Source organism: Athene noctua, chromosome 2, assembly GCF_965140245.1.
Source record: "Athene noctua chromosome 2, bAthNoc1.hap1.1, whole genome shotgun sequence".
Taxonomy (NCBI): Eukaryota; Metazoa; Chordata; class Aves; order Strigiformes; family Strigidae; genus Athene; species Athene noctua.
In genome coordinates this window covers 160,209,067-160,235,084 of record NC_134038.1, presented here as the reverse complement: position 1 = coordinate 160,235,084, position 26,018 = coordinate 160,209,067, and the positions used below count along the sequence as shown (strand labels likewise).

General features: G+C 40.6%; 1 protein-coding gene across 4 annotated transcripts in view; it reads right to left on the bottom strand.

Annotated features, from left to right (window-relative positions):
- Positions 1-26,018, bottom strand: part of TPK1 (thiamin pyrophosphokinase 1) — a 320,623-nt gene that overhangs the window by 200,445 nt on the left and 94,160 nt on the right. The window contains exon 4 of one of the 4 annotated variants that reach the window (XM_074900881.1): positions 18,537-18,569. The exons of the other annotated variants lie outside the window; for them this stretch is intronic. Coding sequence (XP_074756982.1) covers positions 18,537-18,569 — 33 coding nt within the window. The remainder of the gene's footprint in view (positions 1-18,536; positions 18,570-26,018) is intronic. 4 annotated transcript variants of the gene reach the window in all.

The window sequence follows — 26,018 nt, the reverse complement described above, 5'->3', positions numbered from 1 at the left end:
CTTGCAGGTTCCTCACCCACCCTGAAGAATATAAGCATCGCAAGACAAAAAGAAAAACATTTTTTTGCCCGCTGTGTTTGACTGGAAGCTTTTAACTTCTCCTTTCACTTGAGGTTACAATTGAAACTGGATTAATGCAATTCCTTTCCCCGGGGCATATTTGTTAACTTCTCGAAGGGAGTTCAGCTCACACAGAACGTAGGAATGGTCCACTGCAAGAACAGCATGTAATACCTGTCCTTAAATTCACCATCCAGGCCACCAGTTTATTTAGCAGATATAAGGCATCTAAGCAAGGCCTAGGACCTAAGCAATTACAGAATCTTTTCTCTCCCCTTGAACTACAAAAGCAATTCATCAGCTGAGACACTTTTTATAACCAAAACCATAAGAACGTTGCAGAAAAATTATTTCTAACTTCATGTACAGAACCTGCCTAAAGGATGGTTCTCGGGCCAAAGACAGACCCAGCTTTTTCCTTCTGAAAACAGTGGTTTTTACATCTATTCTCCCACATTTTAAACAAATAAGTGGCTTATGACTTCTGGGGAAAAAAAAAAAAAAAAGAAGTGATGAGATAAAGAGAGGTGAAAAAGTCTCTTAACTGTTTCAATTACTCTAAGACAGCCAGAGCTTAACTGTTGTAAATTATCTCAGTGGACTTACCACAAGTGAAACCTGGCCTAAGACCTCTTCGCCTGATCTTTTTATTTTAAAACAGTAAGACCAAAAAACCAAAACAAACTAAGTTTTACAAAACAACTCAGTCTTCAACCAGTCCGGTACATGCAAAACTACTGAGATTCTCCCAAAGACCTGAAGGTGCTGAAGTAACAGGTCTATGACACTTGTATGCTGTTCACATCGATATGGACCTACTATTTGATATCTCAAATGAAAATAGTTGCCTTATGTAACTATAACTGCAATTTAAGGCTTTGCCCCACATATTTATTCTTATTTATAAGAATAAATAATACAAGAAAATAAATTCAACTTTGGCAGCATAGTAAAGTTGTTTAGAGAAACTATTTATGAGGTACTGATCCTTTACCAGGAAGTTAATAACCTACACTGGAATGAACCAAAGCCCCAGGTGCTTTAAGTAACTATAGCAGGTAATTAACTGATTGGCTAGAAGCCAGTAAATCATATTATTTCTATAGCTATGAACCAAGCCTTGCTTGATAAAAAGTAATGATATATATTAGCTGGAAGAAATGTATCATTATTATCTGGAAGTGTTTAAGGAGATAGTCAGCAATTCTAAGCTTACAATTCAGACTGAAAATTCTCTATGAAAAGATAATAGGAACTGATTTTATACAGTGTCTTTTATATTAGAGACAAAATTGCTTTACAAACAACAATCTGGCCAAGGTGCACTACGGCAACTGCATAGGCAAATCTAGCAGTCTCTAGGCACTTTGCAACAGCTCACACAAAACCACATTAATTATTTCAGCAGAAGCTGAAGAACCTGAACAAGATCGGGGCTTTGTTTTGCTAGGCATCATGAAAACAGAAACACCTTCTTCCAAGAAGTTTACAATTTAAACAGATTAAAAAAAACAAATGAAAAGGTGGGAAGTGCCACAGAGGGATGAAATGCTAATGGCAACACATGGGTCAAAGACAAATTATCTTCCAGGGTGACCAAAATGGATGGTGGGGCTTATAGGGGGAAAAATAATTTAAGCGGTCAGCTAGAACACAGAAGGTCTTGCACACCCCTTCTCTTCTGACCCAAAGGTTACTATCCCATTATTGGAGACTCCCCAAATTTGTCAGGTGCTCTGCACATGGAACTACTCTCTAGTTTACGTATGTTAGAAAGAACTAAGTAAAGACATTATCTCAAGGCTTTTGGTTAATCCTGCCCTTGTGAACTGAGCCAGACTAAGGAATGGTCATCTAAGTAGCTCACTGAGCTCTGATGGGTCAGGGGGACCAAAACCTCCAGTGAAGATGCTGTGATGTGCAATTGGGAGAAGTAGCTTTTTCAGAATAACTGAAAGCAGAGGAGACCTGTGCCCTTGGCCACCGTGCTCAGCTGAAGAGCCCCATGGTGCCATTTCATGGTTTTGGTATTAGAAGAGACGACACTAAGAGTGCTAGTGCAGTGCTAGCTCAGTGTGCAAATCTGCACTCCTTGGCATTACCACAAATTACAGCCTTTCCAACCTGAATATTCTGTGTTAAGCTCCACTCCTCAGAAATAGCTCTGTCTGATAAAATTCCAGTATCATTCAGTGAACTAGGGAATGGAGACATAGCTGAAAAATCAACCGTTTCATTGTTCTGCTTAGTGGAAGAGTACAGAAGGGGGAACTCAATAACACTGACAATAATTGCTACCCAAGTTATTGGGAGCAGCATATATTCAGTCCAGTAGTATTTGAAATTATGACAAGAGCCATACCCCTTCAGCTCCACCTATGCTGAAGAAGAGTTATGTCAAGATCATATTATCAGCCCATGTTATCTCTGAAAGAGTTTCTCATAGGCAATGTAGATGAAGAAACCAAAGTCCTTCTGGGTAATGTCCTTAATTTTAAATTGCATTTCTTCTGCTAGGAACCAGTGACCTACTTCCCTTTAATGACCAAAGCTGAGAGGCCAATTTTAGGGCTAATTATTACTGAATATGTTTTAACAAAAATTGTTCTAACACCACAATAATCATAGAAACAATTTATATTATATTTACATTTACTCTTTTGGTAAATATAAATAACTTCCTGTCACTGTGAGACAGGGTGTGAACAGTATCTCAAACATAAAAAGGAAGGTCTTGGCTCTGAGCTAACTAATCCTGAAGCTTTTTGCAGAATACAAGCGAGTATTTTATCACAATTTCAATAGCCCTGCAAATTCAGGTGGGGCAAAAGACTCTACAGAAGAGATGTCATTCTTGCAGACTGAGTAAGACAAGGATATAAAAAGGGATTACATTTATACACATTACCAATACCTGTGGGAGAAAAGCCTAAATTTATAATTCTTACATGTTGCTGAGAGGCCATTCTCCATAATCTTTGAGAAGTCATGCAGATCAGGGGATGTCCCAGAAAACTGGAAGAAGGTTAATGTCACCTCCATCTATAAGAAGGGCTTAAAGAAGTATCCAGGAAATTATAGGCTGATCAGTCTTACTCCAGTTCCAGGAAAAGTTATGGAATGAATCCTCCTGGGGGTCTGTCACAAGTCAAATGAAGCATGTGATTGGGAAAAGGCAGCCTGGATTCACCAAGGGCAAATCGTGTTTGACAAACCCAATCGCCTTCTACAACAAAGTGACCTGCTTGGCTGCTGTGGGGTGAGTGGTGGACACTGACTACCTGGATTTCTCCAAGGCTTTCGATACAGTTCCCCACAGCCTCCTTCTAGAGAAACTGATGTGTTATGGTCTAGACAAGTGGTCTGTGGGTAGTGGGGAACCGGCTCAGAGGCTGCACCCAGGGGGTGGTGGGAAACAGCTCCTTTTCAAACTGGCCACCTGTCACAAGTGGGGTCCCCCAGGGATCGATCTTGGGCCCAACGCCGTGTAAGATCTTCACAAGTGATCTGGATGATGGGAGCAAGTGTACCCTGATGATACCAAACTGAGTGGGGAAGTGGACACTTCGGAAGGGAGAGCCACCCTGCAGGAAGAACTGGACAGGCTGGAAGAGTGGGCTAACAAGAACCTTATGACATTCAACAAGGACAAGTATAAAGTCTGGCACCTGGGAAAACATAATCCGGGAGTGCAGCACAGGCTGGGATCTACCTGGCTTGAGAGCAGCTCTGCGGAAAGGGACCTGGGGGTCCTGGGGGACAATGAGCTCAGTATGAGTGAAGAGTGTGCTGCAGAGGCAAAGAGAGGCCACAGGGTGCTGGGCTGCATCAACAAGGGCAACAAGTAGAGATAAAAAAGTCATTGTCTCACTCTATTCAGCACTTGTCAGGCCACACCTGGAATACTGTGTTCAGTTTTGGTCTCTGCTATGCAAAAAAGATGTGGACAGGCTGGAGAGGGTCCAGAGGAGGGCCACAAAGATGATCAAGGGGCTGGGAAGCCTGTCATGTGAGGAGAGGCTGAGAGACCTGGGTTTCTTCAGCCTTGAGAAGAGAAGGCTTAGGGGAGACCTTATTGCCATGGTCCAGTATTTAAAGGGTGGCTACTAAAAGATGGGGATTCCCTTTTTACAAGGAGTCACATGGAAAAGATGAGGGGTAATAGGCACAAATCACTCCTGGAGGGATTCCAGTTGGGCACAAGAGGAATTTCTTTCACAATGAGAACAATCAGCCCCTGAAATAATCTCCCCAGGGAAGTGGTGGATTCCTCAACATTTGACACTTTTAAGATTCAGCTGGACAGGATGCTGGCCCATCTTGTGTAGACTGTGCTTTTGCCAGGAAAGGTTGGACCAGATGATCCTTGAGGTCCCTTCCAACCTGGTATTCTAGGATTCTATTATTATTCCTATTCTATTATTCCTTGCAATTAGCATTTAAAATATTTTTTCTTTTTTCAAAAAGATCTTGAAATTTATTCATGATTTAGCCTAAATTCAAATTTATGACTTCTCCCCTTAAACAGACTTAGTATATCCCCTCTGTTCCTTTTCTAATCTTACACTTCTTCTAGGCACGCAATCCATTTCCCCCATTCATTTATTGATTCAGTAACCTGGTAACCATAATTAACCTGCCAGCATAATCTACACATAAGAGAAGCCTGCTTAATTAATGATTTGGAGAACTGGTAGTAATATATATGTGATAATATATGGTAGATATGCAGAGAATTGCTTAGTTTGCTTGATACATTTGACTAACACATTTTTGTCTCAGCATTAATTAAAAAAAAACAGTTACCAGCAACAAAATGCATAATCTGTATTTATGTGCTTTCTCTTTTTCTCCTTTGTCCTGCAGAAACCATAAAAAAATATTTAACAAATCCGTGGCTTTGTATGGCTGCAGATTGCTAGCCAGGGGATCTATTTGCATCTCAAACAATTCCCTCCCACCCGTGTGTTTCCACCTGTGTTACCAGGACTGTATGCAACTGTTATTATATACCAAGTACAGTGCACTGCAGACATCCCTCTCCTGGTCATCTGCAGCTCCATTTAGGAAATCACCTGTCAGTCCATAATAGTTTTCTGCTTTGCACTTGGACACTGGTCTTGCTAAAAGGCTTTATAACTATTTAAAATAGGTCTATCCTTAATTTGAAACTGAAATGGCTTAGCTCCTGTCACCGGTATTTTAAATTTGCAGCAGCGCACAGGGCTTTAAATAAGCAGGATGAAGAATGTCACCTGCTCTCAGGATATTCTGTGGTTCCAAATGAAATTAGAGAAATATCCAGGTGCTTTCTAAGCTGCTGTTACAGGTGCACGTTCGTGCTACTAGATTCAGCAGTAGCAAGAGCAGTCAGCCTTCTGTAGTAGTACTCGGCACTTTCTAGGATTGAGCCTGTTCTTAGGAATTTCATCCCAAATCCCTCTTTGTTTTGATAATTCTTCTGCTGTTGGTGATTCGCAATTTTTCACGCATACTTCCGGCCCAGGAACAAACTTCAGTTTTACAAACGCCTCAAAGAAAACAATGGTTGTTATTCTTAAATTGTGTACCAAAGAAAGGCCCATCTGGTACAAATGTCTCATATGTGACTTCTCCACCATCTGTACCACACAAAGAACATAGAAGCCCCCATAGTTCTCAAGTCAGTGGACCACTGACACTGGAGCCAGCAGCCTGCTTCTATATGGACTGGATTATGGATCTTAGATGAAAAATTACTGTATATCTAGGAAGGTAATTATATGTTTCCTACCGAAGTGCTGTGCTTCTTTAATCACTCTGCTTTGAGCTGTAAATGTCATAGAGATCTCAGCTAAGTAGAGGCAGGATTCATTAAGCAATTAAATATGAGACTATAGGGACGGAACCAATGTGCTGATGAATTAGGAAACACTATTCTTTTCTCAGTGCATTGATTCAATATTGAGCAAAAGCCACATAGATAACGGGTCTCTCTAAAAAGTTCACACAGAAGTGAAACACAGGGAAAATGAAATAATTTCTCCCACCAACAAAAACCTCCTCTGAATTACAGCCAAAAAACAAGTTACACAGTCATCAAAACAAAATCTAACTTTAAAAAAATAAAAAAATTGTAAACAATTTAAAATCTTAATGGTCACTTTGGGGAAAAAAAAAAAAAAAAAGAAAATAAAAGAATTGACCAACCCTTTTAAAAACAAATTCTTAAGCACCGAAAAACACAACCACAAGCAAAAAACCTGAGTATCAGTAAATATAGCAGGAGTAATGTGCTGTCAGAGACAGAGGCAGGAGAGCAACTGTGTTTTCACTAGACTGAGTTTCTGGACTGTCTTCAGGTACACTTCCATGCAGAGTTCATTACAATGATTCATATTCAAGGCTGCCGGGTTTGGAGTAATCTCTTGTCAGGTGTTAGATTTAATATTCCTACAACCCTCACTTAGGATATGATTTTCTCTTCTCTTTGCTGTCATTCTTCTTCCATTCTGTCAAAGCTGGGAGCTCTGGTACTCGCCGTGCTGCCTTATGCCCATTGCTGTAACAGTCTCCGCAAGCAGGAGCAGCCCCATGCTGTGTCACAGCGAAAATCAGGAGGAAAGAGCCCAAACATAAAACAAAGTACTTGCTGCCATCATTTTGTCTAAAATCTAAGTGACCTTTTCATGACAAGGCTACAAGGCTTGATGCCACCGGGGGAAGAATCAGAAAGAAGTTTATTCTTTTAATTTTCTCCTTTTTTTTTTTTTTTCTGTTTGAAAAATGACACCTAAAGCAATAATGTAGCATTTAATCAGGCTTATTTTTTGCCCTGAGTGTACATCTATTATTACTAGGTAACAGTGGAGAAACATAGATTAGAGCACATACAAAAAAAAAAAAAAAAAAAAGGGGGGGAAGTGAGGGGAATGCGCTGAAGTGAGTAATGTTAATCCTGACTTTTTTCCCAATAAACTATTTGTTTTGAATGTCTTTAAAGAATAATTTGTCACATCAAAGATCCTCACAAATCAAACAAGCTGCTGAAACACAGGCAGGAGATCCTACTTGTGTCTTAAATCCTGTCTTTTCCAGAGTGAGAAGGAATCCAGTCTCTCTACAATCATATATTTGCATCTTATTGACATCTGGTCTCTAACACAGGGAACTCCCCAGAGGTTTGCAAGCCCTTCTTTGCAGTGCCACGCTCCACCTCCCGCTCTGGGTTGGATCCTGGTTTGCAGATTCATGTGCAAGTGCCCTGGAGCTTGTTCTGGACTGTGGTTCCGCCCCAGAGGACGTGCAGTTGGTAATTGAAATCTCTCATCCAAACATTGCCTATGTAACCCCTGATCGCTGATGAAGGATCTGCCAATTCTCAAACATCAAACCCCTACAGACACCATGCTGCTGTCCTTCGTAATCCATCCCATCAGGTTGCCTTTCAAATACCATCTTCTTTCACTGCTTCATAAGTACAATGTGCCTCACTAGCTAAACTTTACTGTAGCCTGTCTACTGGTGTCCTACACCTACAACAAACACATACATCAAAATACAACTGAAGGTAAAGTAACTGAAAGAATGTGCACCTAGCTTTTCTTCTGTATCAATTACCTGATTATCAAGTGAAATGGAGAGACTTCAACATCAATTTTATTTCTGAAGTTTTTAAATTATATTGTTTAATAATTCAGTGTAACGTGCACTGACTTCAAGCTTAGAATGCAACTTTTTATTTCTTCATTTCATATTTTCCATTGCTGCAACATTGATTTCTGACACAAGGAAGATAAACAGCTACAAACATGATGGAATACCCCAACTGCCTGCAATTTTAATTGCCACTCAGCATTGTTATCAGGCAAACTTTAGTAGCACACTGACTCTATTCCTACATGGAAAAAAACTGACAAAAAGAAAATCACCTTTATTAGCATTAAAACATATACATTTTCACAAAGGACTGATCCTTTGTGAACACACTCTAAAGAGAAAAAAAATCTCTTTTTTTCATCTGCCATTGCTGATCCAATGCCAGCAGCAGCAGCCTGCATGTAATCACTGCTCCCTACACCACAGGGAGCAGGATGGGGGGCAGGCAGGGAGGCAATACACAAAAAAGGGTGGTCAGCTGTGCCAAGACAGCAAAGAAGGAGAAACAATCTCCTACTGCTACTGGCCACCAGCAAGACTATGTTCCTCATCACAGTCACAGACAGTGCTACTGACTCTTCCGCTTCTACTGAAAAATATTCATTAATCATAGAATCATAGAATGGTTTGGGTTGGAAGAGACCTTAAAGATCACTTTAGTTCTAATTGAACTATCTAATTAATAATTCAAGCCAACCTGCAAGTGTAAAGCAATGAGCATGATAAGTTCATATTCATGTCTATGATTAAATATTTTCAGTTAACACATTTATATTTCAAATTTTGTTTGCCTAAATTGGATTTGCAGTAGCCTGCAACTCATCAAAAAATTAATCACACACTTATTTCAAATAGCACAAAATATATTAATTCTCATGCTACTAAACCACACACTGTTCCTTAGCAGCACAGAATAGATTTCCACAAAACCATTTTATATCATAGTCTAACAAAAATTTTTGTGCGTCAAGGAAATTTCAGAACCCATAAAAGTCAGAAAATCCAATTTTGTTAAAAGACAACTAGAATATTACAATGCATAAATTTCTGAACCAGTCAAACTTGCACCAACACCTTGAAAAATTATTTCAACTATTGAAAAGAATAATCGTGGTCTAAAAGTTGTTTGGAAATAAGTCTCAAAATAGGGACAAACAAGAAACCAGAGAAGGAAAAATTGAGATGGTAAATACAATTTCCTAATGCACATGGAACTGCTCTTTATAATGCATTTTCTAACATCTCGATAATATATGTTCATGCTACAAACTCGTGTATAGATCATTTCCCCTACTCTGTAACAGGTAAACCGTTCAATAGATATTCAAGAAAACAGTAATAGTTAAATATTAAAACAACGTCAGAAGAATTTATTTATTTTTTTTTAAAAAAGTATTCTATCTGAACAAAAAAAAAAGGGGGGGGGTTTATGGGGCATTCTTTAAATACACCATAAGCCAATTTAATTTTAGAAATGGGTGCATCTTCTGAAACTAGCCCAAATTAAGTGAATACTTTAAAACACTGAAATTAAAACAGTATCTTAGAATTACTTGTCTAAAACATTGGGAGCAGATAGTATCACTACTTCATTTATCTCCGTTTTACCCCTTTGTATCGGACCGAACCCCACATCTTTTCCATTCTTTTAACTCTCAGATTTGGGCAGTGTTAAGCTACAGTTGAAGTTTCCTCAAGAAACTGGAAATATAAAATTAGCTACGAAGTAGATTTGATCTTACCTGCTTTATTTCATATTTGGAATAGCTACAAGTACATACGCACCGTCATTTGCACCAATTTAAACCAGAACAGTTTCATGGAAGCAGTAGATTTGCATTGCTATAACTCTGGTACTGGCACCTAAATACAGATTAAGGATGAACCTGAATTCAATTTTGATATTACAACGTATTGCTCCTTCTAGGAGAAGGAGTTTTATCTACCTGCATCAAGACTAATCTTGATTCCCTAAAATCTTCCTACACAAAACAAATCTGAAATTGAAGCAATATTCTTGCTAAGCACTTTGTTTTTGCTGAATTTTCCGACACTCAAGAAGGAAGGTCAGATAGTATAAGCTACCATACAGACATAAAAGATCAGATCTACAGTATAATTTTGTCAAACATGTTTCTTTTGTTATTCACATTTGAAAAAAAAAAAAAAGAGTGGAAAAACCCATAAGGAAGGACAAAATATGATATTTGCATTCTTAATGTGTGAGTTAACATTTTCAAAAGAAATAATCACCAACGAGAATAATTTTGGGGATGTTTTTAGTTATCTTGATGAAATGATATATTAAATCATCACAAGACATAAAGAAAGCTTATTTGGACAGGTAGAATCAGCTACAAACCAGAGTAGAAGCTGTAATTCTGAGTACAAAATAGTATTTCTCATCTGAATTCTCTTACATAATGCAAATGCAAACCCAATACTGTTCTCCCTAAAAAAAAAGTAAAATCAACATCTATATGCAAACAGTTTCGTTATGAATGAAGATGGCATAGCAGTAGTTTCCCAGTTCATAAGTGACAAAACCTCTCTTTAATGAAGCTATAGGAGAACCTTAAGATGAAATTTCCAAGTGAAAATATTTGTAGGAGGCAATCTAGAGTTTACTGAGCAAAAACGAGTGTATGTTCTCCAGGGGAATAAACTTCTGTACGACAACTCTCCTCACAGCAAGACTGCAAACGGAATCAGCGGCTGCGCTTATGATGCACAACCTGTGGATCATCCACGACATGCCCATGGGAAAAACACCAGGCTGTATCAATGTCCTCTATTCCTCCCTCTGTGATAAGAAAAAAATCACCACCATCTGCCTTTTGCTGAGGATTTTCACTGAAAATTTTATATTCTGGTCCTCCTGAGGATAGGCACTTAGGGCACAGCTTTCCAGACAACAGTGCAGCTGAGGAATATAATGCCATTAGTTCACCAAAGTCCTGAGATGATCCGTATTGAAGTCACCCCTAAAACAGGAAAAGTAAATGCAAAACCAAAAGTTTTGTGTGCATGCTATATGAGGTTCCAGTTCAATGTCTACATGTTTGGCAGCTTTCTGCAAAGCTAATGAGGGGTGAAAGGCTTAAAGTGAAATGAAAAAACAAGAGTCTCAGTGGGGACTTCAGCCCCCAAATTTGTGACTGCTCAGCATCTTAGTAAAACCTGCAAGCTTCTGGATTATTCAAAAACTAGTTTTAGCAGCAGATCTAATTTCCAAAGATGATCACTACATTGAAGATGCACAGAATTACTGCTTCAAACCTTAAATTGCAACGTTACAAAGATAAATAGCCCTAGAAGTGCAAAATGCAAGAACTTTTTGGTCCATATTTTTGATTTTGAAGAAGAGAGACTGGACTTAAGCATATATTAAAGTCTGAAGTTCAGAAGTAAATTCATGGAAACTGGGTAGGAATTCTTTGTTTTGTTTAAATTACCTCCTATCTAACTGTATTATATCCCCTTTTAAATTAATACTAATAAGGAAGCATTTTGCCATCCCTTGATCATAAGCCAAACAATTTAATCTTTACTGAACAAAAATATTGGCCGCATCTGTGGGGCCATTTTCTCCTTGTAATTGAAACCTGTGCATTCGATAAATAAAACTGTAGATTTAGCACACCTGAGCTCTTTCTGAAAGTCTGCTTTAAGAACATGTTCCTAGTGAAACAAACAAGCAAAACCCCAAGACACAGTCTTGTTCAAATGGTAATACGTTACACATTGTATCTGTTGCTTTTTGTTCCAAAATGGTTCAATGAAAAAAACCCCAAAGAACTATACAGTAGCTGTGAATCTTAGCATATCAAGTGTCCCTTTTCAATGTTGCTAATTAATCGGAAATTATCATCCTTTTAAATTTTCCATAGAAACATGACTTATGAGGGTGGGAGAAAAAATTATCCTAAGTGTATCTAATATATTTCTATTTAAATCAGCCAACTGTTGGCCAAAAAGAATATCAATATTCTATTTAATTTACAAGCTCTGTTCATAATAAACACTTCATTATCAGCAAGAGAAAATATTAGAAGAGAGGATGTTCAAATGTGATTTGAGTCACTGCACCAATCCCATGCTACCCTATCTACCAGATGTGCTGAAGATTCCAGATTAGTACATGACATTTTCATTTAAAGTAGTGTGTTCCTGCACTTGGCCTGGTTTAAATCAGTACTGTTAGCGAAGAGCTGCTAAAATGTAAAAAAATCCCAGCCTTTTACTTGTTTAATCTGGATTTCAACTTTCAGAAGCCCTTGGAGCCTACAGTATTATTACCTACTGGGCTTTGAAGCACAAGAATTATACAGAAGTCAGTCTTTTCACCTGGCTCTTATCTCCCTGTTAAAACAGGGAAGAGAACACCTGTCTTCCCCTGATACTCAGTTCTCTCTCCTTCTGCTCATCCATTTTTGACCAAGTCCTCTGCTAGCTCCCCTTGGAGCCTTACATTTTGAAGATTAAAGACAGTTTAAAAAAACTCACACAAAACAAACAGAAAAACATAAAAAAAAACACAAAACAAAAGAAAAAAAAAAACCAAACAAAAAAACACAACAAGCACATATTAGTGTGTGTAAGGAAGGACTTTCCTCAGTTCACCTATTATTTACTATATTTATTTCCTCACTGCTTTTTACTAGTTTACTTACAAAAACATGCCTGGTCATGTATTAAGACACTCAAGGTCAAGTTCAACCAGCCCACTTCAGCAACATTTCTTTAGAGCAGGAAGCAGGATCCTCCCTCTTAAGAGATGAAAGAAAAACAATTTCTCTTACTCTTGATTTGATAATACATGCCCAAGCCAGCAGATAGCCATCCTTCTGCAGTGTGAAACACGCAATGCTGGGGGACTGTTCTCCCTAGCAAGGGACAGGAATTGTGATGCCCTGATTTCACACATGACACTCACTGTCACAAATGACCTGGAAAGACATTTCTGAATCCTCGATTCACAAAATGCTACATGGTACATCTGTTCCATAAAGGCAACAAGCATAGTTCCGCTGATGAAGAAAAAGATCTGCTGCTTAACCTGCACGAGGCCTCGCCACCTGCTTGAAACAGTCACCAGAGCTTCTAATGGATTCAGTAATTTGGAGGATTGTTTTGCTTAAAGATGCAATGATTTCTCTGTGAAGGCTGAAAACATGATCAAACTGCCATCTTTATAAACTAAACTAAGGTTAAAGAAAAGAAAGAACGAGAGACCCTGGTGCTTTCATTTATCTTGTCCACAGGTAAAATCTGAGTATTATCAAGTCACAATTCAACCTATCAATAGTTCCCCAGCAGGGAAAAAGAGTTTCAGAAATTTGGTTTAACAGCTAGCTTTGCCATCTCAGAAATATTTGATGTTGCTGCTCTTTTAGCAAACCAAAATCAATAGCTGTGAACAACAGAAGTAGGTTAAACTTTCATTTATGCAATGAATCCTTCCTGTAGCCAACCCCACTCTTAACTCTTACAGTTTTAAAAGTCTTATCTGGAGGGGCATAAAACGATATTTGCTTTAAGTCACATTGTGAGACGTTCCTGCACACAGCTGTTCCTCACACCCTGGAGAAGGTTCCTGATTTCAGTGAAGCCACCCGTGCTGAGCAGAGCTCTACTCCTCAAATATCAGAATTCAAATCATACTTATCACTCTGTCTGAATACAAAGTGCCCATAACAGTTCAAGCCCTAATGCTATATATATCTTTACTCTTCCTCTCTTCACTGTCTTGATCCCTAATAGCTCCGTCTTTGCCATTTCATCTATTCCAGTTTCCAGATGCACACATCGTCTCATCAATTCATGGCGACACAAATACCTTTTGTCAGCCTCCACTCCTCCTCCTATATGCATCAAAAAATTCATCGCCACTTCTTCACCTATTGTTTCACTTCTCCCCATTACTGCTCCCCACTCCTGTTGCCTCCTATTTCAGGGTCTGATTTACAAACTGTACAATTATTTTACTTTACTTAAAATGTAGCATTTGTGAGAGCAAAGTGGAAAATGTAACCAGAAGAGAACGGACTTTCTGGGATTTTGTACAAGCATATTCAGAAAAGAGGACATGTTCTCATAAAATAAGCAAGAATAAAAGGGGAGCGGTCATTCTATTTCCCTCGATATGCAATAACCTCTTACACTGTCCTATCACTCTACCAAGGATGAGAGCGCCGAGCCAAGGGGTCCCATTCCATCAGTTTCTCAAAGCCCCGGTTACACTCTGGGCAGGCATGGGATGGAGGCAAACAGGCCCTGGGGAGAGTGGTCTGCGCACAGAGAGCTGCAGAGACAGCACTGCAATTGCTCTCTACCTCTGAAGGGCTCTCAAGACACTTGAGAGCAGGGAATTGTGTGCTACCTTATGCCTAGCGCAGAGATGCTGCCTCCTTCTAAGAGCAGACAAGGGTCACAGTGAGAAGTCACCGCTGAGCCGACACACTCCGTCACCACAAATGGAAGAGAAAGCCTTTGCAGGAGGAGGAGACACCCACCTGCCCCCACGGAGGTACCCATCTGGTTCCAAGAGTACAGAATAAGGATGGACGGGAAAACGAATTATCTCCTTGCTTCCCAGGCATGAGTGATGCATTTCCTCACATATAATGAAAAAAAGAAGCAGGATTTCAAAGAAACATTTACTTCCTGACACAGTTTAATACACCAGGGCATTCCCAGTCTCTCTTCTTCTAAAGAGGAATGGCACCACCCATTCAATGATAAAATGATGTAATATGGGTTTGGGAAAAAAATAAAACTAAAAAAGAGAACTACCAAACCATGTTCTATTAAGAATACTAAGAAAGAAATGTTTGTATAAGAGGAGGTAATTAAAAGCAACTGTACAGAAAAATAAAAGTAACAAATAATTAAAGTTAACATTTAAATTATTGCAGTTTGTAAGAGACCTGCAAACTTTAATAACATTGTTTAGAACATCAGTCATTTTGCTCTTGCTGAAATTCATTTTTGATAATGCAATAGTAACATCTCAGGAATGATATTAAGTTTCTACTTTGTATTAAAGTAGAATTGTATTAGCATGGTACACTATGTGTATCCCTGCTGGGATTACTTTCATGCTGGAAAAAACAATGTTATTTTTCTATTACTGAAATAAGTTATCTATTTTGACAGTGGAAAACACATTTCACTGAACTATAAACTAACAAAATCTCTCATCTAAAAGGGTATCACTAAAGTTTCTCTTCTGGTGTATATGCAATTCCTAGCCAGCAGCAATTCTGCTAATTTTTTTTTGCACAAACTCATTTGATTTGTGGCATACCAGTGAGCCCAGATACTAAAGTTACCATGTCCAGTCCAATTACTCTTGCTTAATCCTTGACCAAACTATTGGGAAATCTGCCTGAGGAAAGAACAAAAGATTTCAACTAACAGATCTATGTCTTTCTGAACAAAACCCAAGCATCCCACTTCCAGGATTTCTCTTGACTCGGTCTTTGCATTTGGCTACCTGCACCCCAAGAGAGTGAAGCCCAAAGTGGCTTGGAAGGAGGGAGAAATGGGGAATCAGAGTTATGTTTATATTCAGACACTTCTGTACTTTACTGACATAATTTTCCATAGCACTCAGCCTCATTCTAGATTTTTTTTTTTTTTTTTTTTTTTTCAATTTAAGCAGTGGGATCACTGGTTTCCATTCACCTTTCACACTGGTGCATTACCTTGAACCTCCTCCAGCTGGCCCCAACTTATCCATTTCTTGTCAGGGCATGGAAGAAATTAACAGGGATCTACAAGGTGAAGAAGGCAAGAGAGGGGAGTCGCCTTATCCAACAAAATCTGCCTGGTACAAGCTGTAAACAGTTCCAGATGTGAATTAGGGAGGTTATCAAAGACAGGCCTGGCATCAAGCCCCTTACTAATGGATCAAGCCCCCTGCTAATGAATCAACACCATGGTTAGCAAATACTGGTACTTCAGCAAAGCCTAGGTTTTAGACACATAATTACTTCAGTTCAAACCCAAGTGTAGGTATTTCCAAGCATACATCCTAATTTGCCATTGCTGCCTGATGTGTAATTTACAGTGCATTTTGTGTTGGTTCTGAAGCTGGCCTGTACACATCCTCACGCTGAAGTCACGCATCACACTGCACCTGCAGAGTAAAGGAGCTTTGATAAAAAGAGATTAAATTATCACATAGGTGGTGCAAAAAGCGGCATGGGTATCAAGTTTGGGACTGGCTCATCTACACCACGTCAGTTCCAACTGCTGGCCTGAGGGGCATTTTTTTTTTTCTTTAGCGATAACACTAGATTCAGGAAGAAGATAGGGAACTTGAATATATTCTAGAAAAGCTACTAGCAATCAGTTGGGGTGCAGAAAATGACACCTTTGAGCTAAGAACTAACTTTCTGTCAAGTCTGCCCGTGGCAGCAGGTGTCGCTGTAAGGCAGAGGTATGGCAATTAGCAAATTATTGGGACACAGATAAGAACAGAAGCAGGCAAAGATGCTTTGTGGTACGTGGTAAGAACACGGAAATTCTTGACAGCTGGTAGCTATGCACACTTTTTGTGCTAAGTGTTTTGTTTGCAAACATGATCAAACAGCAGATTGCTAGTATACACCTGCTTAAAAAAAAAAAGTATGGAAACTCTTACTATTGAGGTAACAGCTTGCATAACGGCATTCATTATGTGCAGTTTTCCATCTACTTACTGAGCGCTCAGTCCTCTTCCACACATTAAGGAGTTTACTGCTATTCAGTGCAAACAGAACTCCATGAAGCACCTGGTTAAGCACCTCTGGAGCAAGGCTCATTGGTGATTCCTCTAAGAACAGCTGGGAACTACCCAAATGGTGCCTTGCAGTGGGCCTTTTAGGGCTAAATTCATACTTAAATTTCTGTCACTCTAGTATCCAGTCATCCCAGGTTATGAACATTGCATCTTCTAGGGTTACAGCCAGCACAAAACAAGGGCTGGAGAGCCTCTTTGTTCTGTTCTTCACTTGTGTGTCATTTCAGCCAGAGGCTGGGATTAAGGAGCACCATTTCTGACCTTGGTACTTGAGGTTTCTATAACGTCTTTCCTTCCACACTGCTGGAAATTGCACAGGCTGATGCCTCCCTGAGAGGAGAAGGTTTTTTTCAGGAGGGTTTTCAGCCTGCTGTCAAGGAGTCTCTCCCTTCTACTCCTTCATGCCTGAAATATTAGCCCTCAGGTACTGCTGACACAAAAGAGCCATTTTCTGCTACAGCATTGAGCCATTTTACAAAGAAACTGCCAGAGAAATTAAGAACTGGTCTCCTATTACAAAGGCTGACAAGGCAAGGGGAGTAGTTTAAATAATGACAAGGCTAGAAAAATGCTAACTCATAGTTCAGAGACTGCTAGAACAATGGTGCCACGATTTACTTAGATGGAAGAGGGCTGCTCTTACTTAAGAACAGATCCTACAGGGTCTTACTTTGCCCTAATGGCTATAAGCCAGGTTAGAAAAGTCAGTGCACATACCACCACTACCAAAAACTACTCGTTTTGAGTACCAAAAGTGCTCGTTTTGTTTAAAAAGTAAAAAGAACACTTACAAAGCAGATTTACATTATAGTAAGAAAAGACTGCAGAGACTTGAAATGGGCACTGGGGCAAACTCTGAATGTGCTGAGTACCTGCACTGCCCGCAGCCAGACAGAAGATGCAGATCAGCAGAACCACTGAGCAAACTCTGAGCAATGAGGGTTTCTCCTGGACAGTGTCCAACCATTGCCTAGAAGGAGCAAAGTAAAATATTCTCTCCCTTAAAGCTGCAGGTAGACCATAGTTGGGGGGGTTTTGTGTGTTTTTTTAACCAACAGAAACTATTTCTACAGCAAAGGTTTTATGCCAGCCTCTCTGAAGCACAATCATAGTTTTTTCTGGGGGGAGAAGTGTAAGAACCTGGAAAGTGAACACACAGAGTCACTCCTCCAGAGGCACTGAGCTATTATTTCACACCACCACCAGAGTTGATACCACCATGCCATGGTGGTAGTTAATGATTGCTAACACATAACAAACTGTCAACTAAGGGTAGTTGTGTTTTCCCTGCTTCCTTTTCCCATTTTTTAAGCATCTAACTGAGCTGAACCTGCTTTCTTCTTCCAGCCTCAAAACTCCAATCTCTCCTCAGTACGCTTGTAGCAGCCCATTTGCCCTTGCACAGGGACTTCCCAGAAGCCACAGAAGATCTGGCGTCTGAAAAAGCAGGGCAGTTAAACAAGTGCATCACAGAATCACAGAATGATCTCGGTTGGAAAAGACTTTGAAGATCACCCGGTCCAACCGTTAACCTCACACTGACCATTCACAACTCCACCAGATCCCTCAGCGTTGGGTCAACCCGACTCTTCAACCCCTCCAGGGATGGGGACTCCACCCCTGCCCTGGGCAGCCCATTCCAACACCCAACAACCCCTTCTGGAAAGAAATGCTTCCTAAGAGCCAGTCTAACCCTGCCCTAGGGCAGCTTGAGGCCATTCCCTCTTGTCCTGTTACTTGTTCCTTGGTTCAAGAGGCTCATCCCCAGCTCTCTGCACCCTCCTTTCAGGGAGCTGTAGAGGGCGATGAGGTCTCCCCTCAGCCTCCTCTTCTCCAGATGAAACCCCCCAGTTCCCTCAGCTGCTCCTCATAAGATGTGCTCCAGGAGCATGTGCATCAGAGCACTGCAGGGCATCAAGCAAACAAGGTACCTTACTACATAATTTCCTCTTGTAATTTGTCAGTCTTTTTTCGGTTTGTTTTTTTTTTTTTGTTTTTTTTTTTTAAGTTTAATATGAACGGGGTTAGACCTAAGAGGTTTTGCACCTACAGTGACCGGCACAATGCAGACCCTCTTCAGGAACTACCATAATAAAATCAAAACTGACAAAGCAGAGAGAAAATGGATAACATTGTATCTACAAAACACACAATACCCACTGAAAGAAACCTGTAGGTTGTTAATGTCAGTTCATAATGCAACACCCCTCTCTTATGTCTATACAATACCTAACAGAACACAACCTCTGGGGAAGAAACACATCTCCTTCTGCACCTCTATGCATGCAAGACCTCTCCTCCTTTACCAGCTCATCAAAGCTCCTGAGCTATGATTTGCTGTGATCAAAAAAAAAGTGCCAAGATTATGTAATTTGCTGTGGACTGGACCCAGCTTCCCATGACTGTGACGGATCAGCTAGCCAGGAGGTGACGGCTCAGTGGTCTACTCCTGCGAGAGTTTTTTCCCCAGGAGTACTTGGTCCATGACCTGAGGAGGGCGTGCAGCCACACCAGGGGTGGGCTTGGCCAAAGCAGCACAGCTGGAGCCCTGCAGACAATGCTCAGGCTTGCGGAATGGGACATGTCACTGCTACATCCACCTTAGGAGGGAGAAGTCAAGCCCAGACTCTGAAAATAGAGCCCAAACCAGGGTAGACACAACAGCAGCTTACATACCTGCACAGTGAAGCAGCTTTAGAGGAAGAAAGAAAATCCTGCAGACCACAGTCAGGGAAGAATAAGGTTGTAAAAGGTTTTACTTCACATGAAGCATAACATCAAGTTAGTGATTATAGTCCAAACAGGCACCAGTTTTATTTAAAACTTGGATTTTGACTGTCTTCATAAGTTTTGAAAAAGATGATAGAATTGCATGGCCTGTTAAAATTTGATTTTCCTTAGATTTAAGCAATGGGCTTTTGTATGCATAACAGGAAGATAATGCTTGCAATATCCCTCTGACAGACAAGTTTCAGGGAAATCTGTTTTGAAAACATATTTAGTAGTAAAATCTGAAACCATTTTCAAACTGAACGCTTCTGTTTTAAAAGGCATGACTTTTCTTAAATAAATGTTTGTGGTAATGTAGGCAAATGCAATCACAATGTAAGAAAAAAAGGAGAGTATAATGTGAGCAATAAGAAAGGATCACCACTCAAAATGTTCAGTATATTCAATACACTTGAAATATTTCTGTTGCTTGGAATGTTAAAGCATGTTAAATTTCTACCTAGGTTTTTTTCCTGTATTTACTACTGCATGGCAACATTAAACCAGCCTTTTTAGTAGTTTTGTCATTTTAAAATATTTTTATTCTCCTTTTTTGTCTAGCTGCATGGACTGTTTTAAAAACAGTTAAAGTTTTAAGCTATCAAACAGAAAAGCAGCCCTAAAAGCAAAACTAGATTTTGTTATCACAACTGCTGTAATAGTAGAAGTGTGCCTTGTGGGTGACCGACAGACTTTTAACGTTCCTGTGATGTGGTTCGTAGTAGCTTGGCCCATGCACATCCAGACTGGAGCTCCATAGTGAAGTGAGCAGTGCTATGTTAAATGTAATTCTCCTATTAGTAAGTTGCGTCAAGTTTCCAAGGTGTCCTACCATTAGAACAGAAAAGTTTCAGCTTCAGCTGATGTTAATCCATATAGTTACAACTACTTAAAATCCCACTGCAGAGAGGTACACATGCACTGTTCGTTCATACTGTGTGTCAGCTGTCAATTTTGAGCCATCTGTTAACACATTGAAATCCAAAGTTTTATCCAAGACAGAACACTCAAACCATCAGTGAAAAGACAGCTGAAAAGTCCCATAAACGTGTATTTCCAAGATACCTGCAAAGACTGAAAAAACATGTTAACAACATTCAGAAGGGCAAGCAAGGTATAAGAGGCTACTGAACCATAATTTCTCTGTTTTTACCAAATCATCTTAAAATATACATTAAAAAAAATCTTTCATCTCAACTATTTGTAGAAGTATATTATCCGTATCAAAAAGCTGCTATGCCCTTGACGATATGAAGATCCAAGTGTGGTCTTTAGCATCATCCATTGTATCTTCTTTAGTGAAGTTTTTACATTATTCATGTTCAATTGAGATCAGTTATTTCAGCTGCACCTTCTGCACAATTCACTAGACTTCCCAGCAAGCATATACTCCGTTTACTCAATATTAACTCAAATCAATTGCTTCTCTCACAGAACTGTTAAATCTGTGTCATAACTAGGCCACATAAATGACCCCATGAGTCAGAAGTCAAGCAGCACCAGGAATCACTGCTTCAGAACAAGCATTTTTTGAGATATTACAGATTAAGCCATTTCTTTTTAGTCTTTAAACCACATTATAGTGATACTGCACCTCAGGGTCAGGAGAGTTGGGCAAGTAAAATACTTTAATATAATCAAGAAAATTATTATAACATTGAAAGTGATTATAAAACAAAAACATCTGTTCTGAATTTTCTTAGAGAAACTTTCCTCTACTTTTCAACTTAAACTGAGCAATGAAAAATAGACTAAAGGATACACTTAGTGTCTTTTCAGTGCAAAGCTAAACAGTGCATCTCAGCAAATGCCAGAATCAAACTTTAACCAAAATTTCCAATTCCTTCTGATAAACTAAGCTACAGAGTTTGTTATTGGGACCAAGTCACAGGAGATGACTGGATAGAGGAGGAATCGAATGAAATTGTACTAGTTTTCATGAGGCTGCCTCTGAATCTCACTTTCTACTCCCTAATATTCATCTCACATTGAACCTCTCTTGCCAAGCTACTGTTAATGTAGTAGAAAAATATGTATTTAAATCCTTCTCCTACTAATCAAATCTGAATAAATAAAAAGGTATCATTTAATCATTAGTCTGAACCAAGAATGACAGTAATACACACACCGAGGAAGTCTAAGTGAATAATCTTAATTTTGTTTGTGTTTTTTTTTCCCCTCTAACTTACGGGTGACCATTAAACTTCACTTTCCTCTGCTATTTGAGAGTTATGTGATAATCCCAAAGACATGAAAATAAATTGTTTACTCCACCTCCTCCTCCATGCTCTCTGCATTTATGGTGGCTGTAACTTTGCTACTCATAAAGAGCGATGAAGAATGAAGTCCAAATGCTGCAAAGTCAGCATTAACTAATAAAAGGAAATCTCATCACAGAAGGGAAAAGTTATCAGCAAACTTAAAACCCAGCTGCAATTAACACACAAATCCACTTCCCAGCAGCCCTGCAATACTTTCAAAGCAATTTCCCTCAAGGAGTGCCCAACTAAGAAAAGGGGATGAGGGAAAAAGCGAGGAGAAATAAGTGTGAGAATCTCTGTGTGCACATTTATATACATAAATTTTTCTTATTAGCATAGTCACTGGGCAAGCCTATTTCCTACAAATTTAAATATATAGTTTTAACATGTTATTTCTTGTGGTTTTTAAATATATCTACCACAGCCTCCAAGTCATTAAAATTAAGACAAGCATCTGAGAGAAGAAAATTTTAAAAAACATTAATTAAATAATTTTAACAGAACTAGATCAAGTAGAACTTTACTTAAGAGCCTTTCCAAGAGAAATAGGATAATTCAGACAGGTTTAGCAGTCAGAAATTACTTTCAAAGAGAAAGAAATGGAAATTATTCTTTCACAGCTCATGTAGATCTACCAGCATATTGTATTTTACTATCATCTATACTGGGATCCTCTACCTTCATTCTAATATCCCCTTTTTAGCAGAATAAATCTTTTGAATCTACTAGAATCTCGAGGGACTGCCTTTAAAAAAAACAAGCCAAACCAAAACAAACAAAACCTCACCAATCCAAGTTCTGCGCTTTTTATTTATATATGTACATAAAAATTGATTCTATGCATATCAATAATGTATATACACTAGCAAGTTAAAGCAAAAGATTTTTAACATTTTAGCATTTGTTGTAACAAGAGAGAAACTTTTTAAATTTATGTAAACTTTCATTGGAAGCAGAAAAACAGTACTGTCAACACAGTATCTTTTCAATGGCAAGTGCTGTTTTTGAAAATATTTTTATTAATATTTTAGATATATGAAAAGATATTAACGCTGGTAAAATTCAAGGTAATAGTTTACACTAAACTATTTGAAGAACATCCGTATAGCAATATTTATTTATGAGGCAGTAAAACAAGGAAAAAAAAACTGTCTCAAGTGAAAGTTTTACTCTTTCAACAACATTTCTAACAATTATTTTTGAATCATATGTATTCAGTAGGGTGATTAAATTCATAGAGCTTCTTTCAACATTCTTAAAAAGTACTTTAATCCATCAGTCCAAAGAGCATCTCACACAGAGCAGCCACAATCGGGGTGCTGTGGCTTCACCAAAAGAACAGACATTTCTGCATGATGCAACGTAGCAGGAAGCATTAACAATATGCCACCACCACCAAGCCAAATTCAGGTCAGATCTTGAAAATCATTCACACCAGTAACACCTGCACAGATGCAGAGCCTCACGGGAGCTGCCTCAGGAGGACATAAGTAGACAGGAGAAGTCCTAAATCAATGAAGAGAGGTTTCAGGGCCTTGGGGAAACTGGTTAAGGGGTCAGAGGCACAAACAGTATTCTCCTCCATCCCTTCGGTTGCAGGGATGGATGAAGAAGATGACAGGAGAACTCAACAGATGAACTTGTGGCTTTGAGACTGGTGTTACCGTCAGGGCTCTGGATTTTTCAATCATGGGTTAGCATACAGGACGCCAGACCTTTTGGCATCAGATGGGATGCCCCCGTCCCAGAGGGGGGGAAAAGGATCTTGGGGCAGGAGTTAGCTGGGCTCATTGAGAGAGCTTTAAACTAGATTTGAAGGGGGAAGGGGACAAAACTGGAACTCCCAGACATAAGCCCCAGGGTAGATTACCACAGTTTGTGGGCTGTTGTGCCAGCGATGACCCTCACCCTGCTATCCCAGTGGAGGCAAGGGATGGAGACATGCAGCACAACAAAGATGCAAGGGATACTGATGGATCAGTAACCATGGCAACACCTGTGAAAGGTCAGGCTGGAATTAGGACCTCTAAATGCCAAAAGGTGCTGAGGACATCAGCCCATCTGTAGTGCACACATAGCAGTGCACACAGCATGGGTAACAAACAGGAGGAGCTTGAAGCCACAATGAAACAGGAAAATTATGATGCTGTGGCTATCACAGAAATGTGGGATGTCTCCCATGACTGGAGTGCACCAGTTGATGGCTACAAGCTCTTTAGGAGGGACAGACAGGGAAGGAGAGGTGGTGGGGTGGCACTGTATGTTAAGGACTGTTATGATTGCTTTGAGTGCAAGTGTAGGGAAGGCAGGATGGAGTGTTTTTGTGTTAGAATCAGGGGGAAGGCCAACAGGGCAGATGTTGTAGAAAGAATCTACGATAGACCACCCACCCAGGACAGAGAGGTAGATGAGATATTTTATAGGCATTTAGGAGAAATCTCACAATCGCTTGCCCTTGTTCTTGTGGGAGACTTTAACTTCCCAGACATCTCCTGGAAATACAACACAGCAGAACGAGACCAGTCCCGGAGATTCCTGGAATGTGTGGGAGACAACTTCCTGATGCAGCTGGTGAGAGAACCAACCAGTGAAGGTGCCCTGCTGGATCTCCTCTTTGTGAACAGAGAAGGACTGGTGGATGAAGTGGCGGTTGGAGGCCAGCTAGGGCACAGCGATCATGAAATAAGAGAGTTCTCTATTCTTAGAGAGGCCAGGAGAGGGGGCAGCAGAACTGCCATCCTGGACTTCCAAAGGGCTGACTTTGTCTTGTTTAGGCACCTGCTCGACAGGATCCAATGGGACACGATTCTGAAGGGTATAGTGGTCCAGGAAGGCTGGGTGATCTTTAAGAAGGAAGTCTTAATGGCACAGGAGCAGGCTGTCCCCAGGTGCTGTAAGAGAAGCTGGTGTCAGAGAAGACCACCCTGGCTAAACAGGGAGCTTTGGCTCTAACTCAGGGAGAAAAGGAGAGTTTACAGCCTTTGGAAGAAGAGGCTAGGCACTCACAATGATTACAAAGATGCTGTGAGGCTATGCAGGGCAGAAATCAGGAGGTCTAAAGCCCAGCTAGAAATTAATCTGGCTTCAGCAATCAAGGATAACAAGAAATATTTCTGTAAGTATGTCAAGAGCAAAAGAAAGTCCAGGGAGAGCCTCCATCCCCTGCTAGATGCAGGAGGAAACATGGTAGCAAGTGACGAGGAGAAGGCTGAGGTGCTTAATGCCTTCTTTGACTCAGTCTTTAATAACAAGACTAGTTGTACTGAGGGAATCCAGCCTCCTCAGCCAGAAGACAGAGACTGGGAGAACGACCCCCCTTCAATCCAGGAGGAGATAGTCAGTGACCTGCTGCATCACACGGACAAACACAAGTCTATGGGACCGGATGGGATACACCCGAGGGTGCTGAAGGAGCTGGCTGGGGTGCTTGCCAAGCCACTTTCCATCATTTACCATCAGTCCTGGCTAACCGGGGAGGTCCTGACTGACTGGAAATTGTCCAATGTGACGGCCATCTATAAGAAAGGTCAGAAGGATTATCTGGGAAATTACAGGCCTGTCAGCTTGACTTTGGTGCCTGGGGAGCTGATGGAGCAGCTCATCCTCTACACCATCATGCAACACATAAGGGACAACCAGCTGCTCAGACCCAGTCAGCATAGGTTTATGAAAGTCAGGTCCTGCCTGACAAACCTGATCTCCTTCTATGACAAGGTGACCTGCTTACTAGGTGAGGGAAAGGCTGTGGATGTTGTCTACCTTGACTTTAGTAAGGCCTTTGACACCGTTTCCCACAGCATTCTCCTGGAAAAAATGGCTGCTCGAGGTTTGGATTGGCACACGCTTTGCCAGGTAAAACCTGGCTGGATGGCCAGGCCCAAAGGATTGTGGTGAACAGAGTTAAATCCAGTTGGCAGCCGGTCACGAGTGGTGTCCCCCAGGGCTGGGTGTTGGGGCCACTCCTGTTTAACATCTTTATTGATGATCTAGACGAGGGGATCGAGTGCACCCTCAGTCAGTTTGCAGATGGCACCAAGTTGGGTGGGAGTGTTGACCTGCTCGAGGGTAGGGAGGCTCTGCAGAGAGACCTGGACAGGCTGGAGCCATGGGCTGAAGCCAACTGCATGAGCTTCAATAAGGGCAAATGCCGGGGGCTGCCCTTGGGCCACAACAACCCCCAGCAGCGCTACAGGCTTGGGGAGGAGTGGCTGGAGAGCTGCCAGTCAGAGAGGGACCTGGGGGTGCTGATTGACAGCCGGCTGAACAGGAGCCAGCAGTGTGCCCAGGGGGCCAAGAAGGCCAATGGCATCCTGGCTTGTGTCAGCAATAGCGTGGCCAGCAGGGACAGGGAAGGGATCTGACCCCTGTACTCGGCACTGGTGAGGCCGCACCTCGATGACTGGGTTCAGTTTGGGGCCCCTCACTCCAAAAAGGACATTGAATGACTCGAGCGTGTCCAGAGAAGGGCAACGGAGCTGGTGCAGGGTCTGGAGCACAGGTCT